Genomic DNA, 9,681 nt, shown 5'->3' with positions numbered 1-9,681 from the left:
TCCAGAAGCATGCGGGGGGAGGGGCGGGGGGAAGCAAGGCACGTACTCCCCTGATCTGTGTCCCTGAATGAGCCACCCAGTCTCTGGGCATCCCACAACCCACACCTGGGCCCCATTCTCCCCAGCCACTCTCCCTCCCACACTGTGGGGGCCTCTACCTGCTCCCCCTCCCTTTCCCCATGAGACTTATCTGATGTGTGGGGGGGAGCATGTGCACAGCCCCCCAAATAATATTTTCTCCCTCTACCTATGCTTGGGAGTATGGGAAACCTGTCCCACTGTGGCTAGAACAATGACTAGTACTGCTATATTTAAAAGACAAGGGGAACTGCAAGTGTGAAAAGAGGCATTAAATAAACCTTTAAAATATACCATTATTGATCTGTTCATCAATGGGTGACCGTATCCCACCTCCATTCAGAATGCACATTGAAACATGATTCCATGTATTTTCATCTGGATGTCCAACAGCATTGTAGAGCTGTAACATTAGCATGAAAATCATTTTAATCATTTTGTAATCTTTGCTTAATCTATGCTCACGAATGTTGCAAGTAATAAAGTCTGAGGTGATGGGTGGGGTTGTTTTGTTTGTTTGTTTGTGTATTTTGTTTTTGAGAGGACTGTATTTTTCCCTTAAAGTGAACTGCAAGCAATTAAAAAACACTTAATAATACCACTATGCTCTTGGAATACAGAACAGTGCTGAAATTCTTCAAAAGATTTTTTATTTACAAAATCCAGTCAAATTAACAAAATGTTCTAGCTTTTATTGTTTTTCCTCTGACAAAAAAAACCCCTCTTTCTTTTTCTTTTGCAGGGCTCCAGAAATCTGCGAACACCTGATAGTGAGGCATCACTGGAAACACAAAGCAAAACTGAACCTCCCCTGCAGGAGGACTGAAGGGAAGATTGTTTGGCAGCTACTGGGATATAAAGGCTCCCCCCACCCTTGCATTAAACATTCTTTCAATGTTTTTAATATATTTGAAGAATTAAGAAATGGGGAAGACCACACAAACACATCACTGTAAGAATCTTACATAGTAGTTAGGAACTTTAAGCTAATGATGGAACCGGGTTTGTGAGGTGAGAGAGTATTTTTGTATTGGACCTTCTCATGCTGTTGGGAAACACAAAAGACAAGCTTTCAGGCTTCAAGTAGCCTTCACCAGGTCCCTATAATGTGCATCACTGAGTTGGCTGCATCCAATACCAGTCATTCAAGGCTGTTAATTTATTGACAATTTTTGAACTGTACCACTTACATTTAATATTTGGCATGGGCTTGGGAATCTGGGGAGGCAGAGAACTAAAAGGTTGTTGGAAAGCATCTATATTCTTGATTTATCTGACAGGAAATGATCAATCCACGTGCCTATTGATTGATGGGTCAAATCAGACCATGAACTAAGTCAAACTGGTTGCACAAGGGGGAAGAGTGCTTAATGGAGCACAGGATTTGACCCTCAAATTTGTCTCTAGTAAAATAATGCAATACACATTAAGAAAGAAACATAACAGAATGATGCAACTACTAGCTTTGTTTCAATAAAACTAGTACCAAGTTACCCTGACAGCATTCTCTAACACACTATAAAAATACAATGGGAAAATAGAAGTAAAAAGTAAAAACATTAAACACCGTATAACAGCAATACCTTTGGGCGTATTTCAAAACCTTACTCTAGTTCAAATCTTCTTGAATTTGAATACTGCTAAACAAATAGAAAGCTGGCCTTGGGGTTAATGTATAAAAGATACTGATGATGTAAGCAGGCTAAGCATAGTTCTTCAGCCGAGTTTCCAGGACAAAAACTCACTAATTGTTTTTCTCTTCATAGCATGGAATGCACACTTCAGATTTGCCTAATGCACATTCATGCCAGTAAATGTGCTATAAGACTTATGGAAAGTAAAGACTCAAAGGACTTTTTAAACAAAATTGTTTAGCTTGTGTCAAAGTCACAGGGAGTTTGTGGGATCCATTCTGCTTTTATGTCCCAAGTACAAACAACAACTGAAGAATTTCTGAAGCTAATTGTTTTGTTTGCTTCACTATAAACAGTCCATCCTGAAATCTGCATAGGCAGGGCACTCGCTAGACACATTCATTGACCATAATGGGAGGTAAGGGTGCTCGGTGCCCATTGAAATTAGTTTCCAAAGCGAGAGCTAATCCTATTCCTCCCACAGTCAAAAACAAACAGATTTTCTCAACAAATGCAGAACACAAGGGATACCCTGAATATAAATCTATGAAATCTATGATGTCACAAAATTCCATGAAGCTAACTATGGACCTAATGATGGCTGATCTTTTAAGTACCTAAATGCCCTCTCTGTAAAGCAGGATTTATGTGCATTCTAGGTCACTAAGTCTAAAATGTAAATGAGGAAAGCTCCATTCAGCCCAGCTCTGGAGCGTGGCAACATTCCTTACAATGCTGAATCTTAGGTTCCTGCACATGCAAAAACATGCCCTGATCAGAGAAGCTGGGCATGTAACTCCTGCCTAGCTTCCCAGACAACCTACACATGAGGCAGAGCAGAGCCTACATTCTGCCTAAGTCTTGAGAGCGGTCTGATTTGGCTGGCAGGCTCTGAGCACACCTAACATGCCAGCAGAGTTCAGTACAGCAGATACAGATGCTTTGGCTAAAAAGAAACACAGGATTTATCCTGGGACAAAGTCTTTTATTCTGGGATTCTACAGATGTACAACCCCATTGTCCCACTTTTTAAGGACCTATCAAGTACCAAGATAACACTCTTACCCTGGAAAGTGGGGGTGGGGGGGTAATGCAAGTTACTTGCTATTCAAGCTGCATTTACAATGGGGTGGCAGGGGAGAGACTGTCAAAAACAGTCAGGACAACCAGTTCCAAGCTAAACCCCATCTGTTTTTAGCCTCTTGCTCAAGCACAGGGGTAGAGACTGTTACTTTGCATAATACTCTATGGGCTGGACCACTCACCTAGGAAGTAAGAGACCTGGGCTCTAGACTTCTCTTGCTCTTTCATTCACACCCCGTCCACCTGCCTGGAACCCACCCAGAGCATGCTCTGATCCCCACCTCACCCAGACCTATAGCAAGGCCCAATCCCCATCCTGCCGGGACCTGTAGCACACCCCGATCCCCACCCTGACCCAGAACCTGCCAGCCACTTATACCACCACCTACCCAGTGTAGCAGAAGCAGCCCCAGGTATGCCTGCATCAACTGTGGAAGCAGCTGGCAGGTTCCAGGTAGGGGTTGGGGCATCTGCCTAGGGCCACAGCTGATACCTTCACATCAGTACTGGGTGGAAGGACCCCCAGCCATCTACCCAACATGGCAGAAACAGCCCTACTCATCCAGGACCACACAGCAGCAAGAGCCAGAGCCACCAGCCACCCATGGGCCGGATCCCATGAGTTTGTGGCTGCCCACCCACAGGGCCAGATACAATCAGTTAGCAGGTTGGATCTGGCCTGCAGGCTGTATTATGCCCCACCTTGTTCTAGATTCTCCTTAGCCTGAATAGCCTAGGTAGCTGCCTCCTTCCCCCCACAGGCTCTGGTCACTGCTCCCAGGTTTATTTCTGTTTTGTACCTGATGACTGTTTAATCTCCAACAGACATATGAGTTCTGGGAGCAGGGATTACAACCTTGGACTCCCTCTCTGAGTTCATCCAGTAGGTTACAGAATCAGGTCACTTCTTGCCTACTATCTCTCTGACCCCATTATGCTTGCACTCCTGGATGCTTACTGACCCATGGTGGAGATTTCCTCCAGAAAATTTTGAAACTGGCAGTCTCCTGGGGGAGGTGGGATGAGATCTGACACTGAACCTCTCTCTGTAGGCTGAGGTGGGGTCAGAACCGTCACCTATTTCCTGGGCAAGTGGTCTAACCACCTGGCTACTACACAAAAGAGCTGTGATGGCAATGGTGGCACCATCATATCAATTAAGCACCCACCCTGAGAAGACAGCTCTGAATTCAGGAGCCAAAGGTAATGGAAGCCTTTAATGTGCAGTCACAAGTCAGATACTGAAACTCTGGAGAGGGGCAGGATTCAGACACTCCTCTGTGCTTAGTGTTTCCTGTTGTCTTGCTCTCAGCAGGTCTCCATTTTGTAACTAGACAGTGAAACATTCTTTAGAGGTGTCAAACTCTCCTCACTGACAGTAAAGGGAGGGAGTTCAACTAAACCTAACAGTGGGCACATCTATGTGCGCATTTTAATATGCAGTCAACTGTTTTCCTGTGCATTAAAGCATCACGTAAAAAACAATGACAGTATGCTAATGCCCAGTAAAATAGTCTACTGAGCTTTAAGTGTCACTGAAAAACCATGAAAATGAGCTACTGCGCATTAGCTCTATCTAATGCGTATTAATTTAGTACCTCATGTTGGAGGTACTAAATTCAATGCGTATTAGAAAAGATGCATTAATGCACATGTAGCCCCAGTGTTTCTTTAATTCACTCACCTAGGCCTGATTTTGAGGTGTCTTGATACTTAAGTTGGAAATGCCTCAATTGCCTCTCTGGATCTCACCTTTGGATTTTACAGTGAGGAAGAACAGCAAAGAACTCTGACACAGAGAATTATCTAAACGTCCTGAACCATCCCAAAGCTGTCCCATATTAATTTAGATATAACAATGATCTGTAGTGGTTGTTTCTTACCATAGCATCACATATCATATTTCCCATGTTGCATTCATGGAAACGGCATGCCTGACTTGTACCATTCAGGTACACATTAGTTTTTCCAATCTCCTTGGAAGCATATTCATCTAGTGGTATTCTCCACTTGTCAACTTCTGCTTTCAAATCTGGAGCTAAAATAGAAATCTAGTATGAGGATAAAATGTGTTTGCCATTAATCAGACTCCTGTGCACCCGTGAAACAGCACAAAGTTGCTCATCAACAATCATAGAATACTAATCGTCTCTTGCATGAAGACCTATTGTAGTCTTTCTGAATTAAATAAAAGTGGATTCTAGTCGTTACAATATTTATTACAGTTTACTCAGTCATAAAACCTTGAAATGGGGAACAAGATATCAGGTGATTCCTTGCCAGTGGAGCCTTACTCCCTATATCTGCATGTACAAGTGTTTTTGTCCAGTCTTGTCTTAACCTGCCAAACCATAGAACTTTCAACACTTTCCTCTGTAACAGGCCAAAGGAGACTGCAAGTTGAGAAGAATGTTACATTCTTTTCCAGTATATGCACTTCAACTTTAAAATAAAGAAAAAATGGCAGTGAGGTGACCAACAGAAAGCCAAATTTCTCTTTCACATACCTTCAGGAATACTGCTATCAAGCAAAATAGGGTTTCCAGATGCTTGGATTACGTTTCCTTTCTCATCAAATGTAACATTTAAATAGCCAAGATATTTTCCAAAAGCATAAGCTTGTACAACTGGCACAAGTCTGTTATCATCGGATCGTACTATGAATGGATAGTTGCCAACTGGTACTTCACTGGAAGGTGGGGGCCCTGAAATGAAATTATACACATTATCTTCAGAAAACTACCAGGCTGGAACTTTAGCTGTGGTTTTTCTCCACAAAGTGATGAGTTAACTATCTGATACATATTAAATAACAAAATTGTAATAAATGCTAATTATATCAGTAAACCATTTACACTGCTTAAGTTTAGTTACATTGACTCATAAAAGGCTATTTTGTTCCCAGTATTAGAACAAATAGCCAGCAGTGTTTTTAAGCTGTAACAGCGCACACTTTTCCATGACATCATATTATAATAGGAACAAAGGAACTTTTGATTCTAATTCTTCCAATCCAAATATTTTAGTTGGGCGTAAAAAGCACTTTCTGGTTGACATGTTTATTGTTATGCCAATTCATCATATAGCTCTGTCAAACTGAATAATGAAGATGTTAGTAAAAGATGCATAAGGTGGTTTTTTTTATATTTAAAAAGCCAGCTCTGCCTTTTCAAGACAATTTAATCACAATATCTATAAACAGTTCTGTAAGCACATACAACTGCATTCTTCCTATATGTAGGGTAGACTAAATGCAGACAAAACAATGTCTAAGCGATACCCATAGTTACACAAAGGCTACTTTCTGCAGGCTTCCCTTCAAAAACAGTTGTACTTTTCAAACAGCAATGGACAAAACCTAATATTTCTCATCATTAGTGGCCTGAACATTCAAAACAAAGGCCAAGTAACCGGCAAAGTAAAGAGTGAACAGATTTAGGAATACAAATCAGCTACAGTAAGGGATAAGAATTTAAAGAAAAATAGATCTCAGCACTACAATATCTTGTTAATGACACATTTTGCAGGAGGTATAGGTTAGCCCTCATAACAAAATCATAGAATCATAGGAAAGTAGGGCTGGTATGGACTTGAAGAGGTCATCTAGTCTAACCCTCTGCTTGAGGTAGGATCAGCCCTATCAAACAAACAATCTCAGGAAAATCTTTGTCTAACCACCGCTAAAATTACACAGTCAACCCTGTCACAACCACAAAACACTCCAACCTGCCACAAGGAAAGCAGAGGGACAATAGTGGCCAATGTCCTGCTGTTGCAAAGGTTATTAAATACTGATGCATCGTGCCCCTGTGATAATACTGTGTTTGAGTTCCCTCACTGACTCTAGGCAATAAGCAAAGAGAAGAGTTAACAGCTCTCAGATCTGAAGAATCTGTAGCATTGTTCTCAAGGGTACCTCATTTTAAAGGTCATCAAGAGGCTTCAGGAGGCTCAAGAGCTGCTGTTGTGTGAGACTGCAGAAGAGAAATGGGGAAGTGGGATCACGGGGCTGGGTTGCAAGGCAGTGACAGCTTTGTGAGGGTGGGTTGGGTCAAGGGACGGAAGGTGGCTGGGAGCTGGAGCTGGAGCTGGAGCCCCATGCACTGGGTGAGGCAGGAGCTGCCAGACTGAAGCTGGTCACCCAGAGTGGTGTGGTGTGGCATGGCAGGGCAAGACCAGGAGCAGGAGTCAAGGGTAGCAGAGCAGCACCTGGCTGCAGCTGCACCAGGAACAGCCATGCCGGAAGCTGCATATGCTGGTTAGGGCTGGGTTGCTGGCACTAGTGGGAGCCTGGCATGGGCTGCCCAAGTGCAAGCAGGCAGGGTTTGGCCTCGTGCGGTACGCTGCAGGACATCCATGGGCCAGATCCAGTCACCTGGCTGGTCAGATCCAGCCTGTGGATCATATTTTGCCTACCACTGGATTACTGGTTGCAACTGTGCAAGGAAAATCAATCTGCATTTGACACTGGAAACATCAGTGGCATGTATGATGGAATCAAGAAAGCAATAGGTCCAACTGTAAAGAAGTCAGTTTCATTAAAGACACCATCAAGGGAAGTCATAACAGATGGAAAGCAACAGATGGAAAGATGGGTAGAACATTATCTTGAACTCTGTTCAAGGGAAAGTGGTGTCACTGACACAGGCTTTAATATCACTGACAGTTTGTTTGTCTTAGAAAAGATTAATAATATTTCAACTACTGAGGACCTACAAAAAGGCCATACACAATCTGGCCGTTGGCAAGGCGCCAGGAAGACAGAATTCCTGCAGACATGACCAAGTGCAGGAAACCTGTGCTTCTTCCCCACCTATATGAGCTTCTTACTCACTGCTGGACAGTAGGGTCAGTGCCACAAGATGTGTGAGATGCCAATATAGTCACTATGTACAAAAATAAAGATGACGGCAGTGACTTAACAACTATCACAGTATTTCACTACTAAACACTGTTGGAAAGATCATTGCTCAGGTGGTGCTCAGAAGACTTCAAATCCTTGCTCTCCACGTTTGTCCTGAGTCACAGCCACAGTATGGCTTCAGAGCTAATAGGTCCACCATAGATATTATCTTCTCACTCCAACAATTCTAAAGAAAATGTAGGGAACAAAGGCGGCCTCTCAATATCACTTTCATTGACTTGAGTAAGGCCTTCAACCTTGTCAGCAGAAAAGGCCTCTTTAAATTATTGGAAAAGAATGACTGTCCACCAAAATTCCTACGCATAATCCGCTCTTTCCATAATGGAATGCAGGGAAGTCAGCTATAACACATCAACATTTTTGAGAGATGAAGTGGAATCAAACAAGATTGTGTCCTTGCCTCAACTCTGTTCAGGAATTTTTTCTCTTCTGGATGTACACTTTTGGGACTGCCAGTGAAGGAATTTATCTACATAAACATTCAAATGAAAAATTATTTAACCTCACACACCTTAAAGCAAAGACCAAAGTGCAGAACATTTTGATTTGTGAGCTGCTGTTAACTGATGACAATACACTGATAGCCCACACAGAGTGAGTCCTTCAGAGCCTCATTAGTCACTTTGCTCATATTTCCCAAAAGTTTAGCCTTACAATGAACATCAAGAAAACCAATGTTATGAGCCAAAACACTAATTCACCACCAGTGATTACTACAGGTGAAAATGTATTCATAGATTCATAGATTGTTAGGGGCTGGAAGGGACCTCGCAAGATCATCAGGTCCAGCCCCCCTGCTCTAGGCAGGAAAGACAACTGGGGGTCAAGTGACCCTAGCAAGGTGACTGTCCAGTCTCCTCTTAAAGATTTCCAGGGTAGGCAACTGGCACCACCTCTGGAGGCAGTTTGTTCCACAATCTAAACACCCTGACTGTGAAGCAGTATTTTTTAGAATTGAGCCTGAAGCAGTCTTCTAGGAATTTGTATCCATTACTCCTGGTCTTCTCCATGGGTGCCCTGGTGAAGAGTTGTTCACCAAGCTCTTAATGTACTCCCCTGATGTAGTGGTAAGCTGCTTCCAAGTTCCCTCTCAGCCTTCTCTTCTTTAGGCTGAAGAGGCCCAAGTCCCCCAGCCTCTCCCCATATGGCTTACCCTACAAGTCTCTGATCATATGAGTGGCTCTTCTCTGGACCCTCTCAAGTTTTTCCACATCCTTGCTGAAATGCGGTACCCAGAACTGGATGCAGTACTCCAACTGCGTTCTCAATAGTCCCGAGCACAGTGGAAGAAACACTTCCTTGGTTTTACATGAGATGCATTGGTTGATGCATGCCAGACTGGTGTTTGTCCTGCTGGCTACAGCATTGTACTGATGGCTCATGTTCATGTGATGGTCAGCTATCACCCCTAGGTCCCTTTCAGTCATGGTGCAAGTCAAATTGTCGCCACTGAGCGTGTAGGTATTTTGGGGATTATTTGCCCCCACATGGAGCACTTAACACGTCACAGTGTTGAACCTCATCTGGTTCCAATTCACCCACCTCCCAGTCTGTCCAGGTCCACATGTATCTGCAGCCTATCTGCAGGTGTGATCACGTTCCCCCGTAACTTGGTGTTGTCTGCGAACTTGGCCAGTGATCTCTTCATCCCCACATCCAAATCATTGATAAAGATGTTGAAAAGCACGAGACCAAGCACGGACCCTTGAGGGACACCATTGGCCACTTCTTGCCAGGATGAACTCATGAGAACTCTCTGTGTCCTACCTCACAGCCAGTTTCCCACTCACTGAACTGTCAAGCAATTAAGCCCACAATCTCCAATTTTCCCATGAGGATATTTTACGATCAGGTCACCAAATCATTAGACGCAGGGGTTGCTGTGGATGTAGTCTTTCTGGACTTCCGGAAAGCTTTCGACACTGTCTCTCACCCTGTCCTCATCAAAAAGCTGGGAGACTG

At 43.4% G+C, this 9,681-nt stretch overlaps 2 protein-coding genes across 2 annotated transcripts in view; one reads left to right on the top strand and one right to left on the bottom strand.

The window, feature by feature from the left end:
- SNX14 (sorting nexin 14) overlaps positions 1-977 on the top strand; it is a 90,565-nt gene extending 89,588 nt beyond the window's left edge. The window contains exon 30 of the mRNA XM_019537700.1: positions 821-977. The gene's annotated coding sequence lies outside the window, so the exon portion shown is untranslated. The remainder of the gene's footprint in view (positions 1-820) is intronic.
- NT5E (5'-nucleotidase ecto) overlaps positions 1-9,681 on the bottom strand; it is an 82,417-nt gene that overhangs the window by 13,369 nt on the left and 59,367 nt on the right. The window contains exons 4-6 of the mRNA XM_019538171.1: positions 5,303-5,500; positions 4,679-4,833; positions 373-481 (exon numbers count right to left, since the gene is read on the bottom strand). Coding sequence (XP_019393716.1) covers positions 373-481; positions 4,679-4,833; positions 5,303-5,500 — 462 coding nt within the window. The remainder of the gene's footprint in view (positions 1-372; positions 482-4,678; positions 4,834-5,302; positions 5,501-9,681) is intronic.

Source organism: Crocodylus porosus, unplaced genomic scaffold (assembly GCF_001723895.1).
Source record: "Crocodylus porosus isolate Cpor-Errol unplaced genomic scaffold, CroPor_comp1, whole genome shotgun sequence".
Classification (NCBI taxonomy): domain Eukaryota; kingdom Metazoa; phylum Chordata; order Crocodylia; family Crocodylidae; genus Crocodylus; species Crocodylus porosus.
This window is presented reverse-complemented; position numbering and strand designations above follow the sequence as displayed.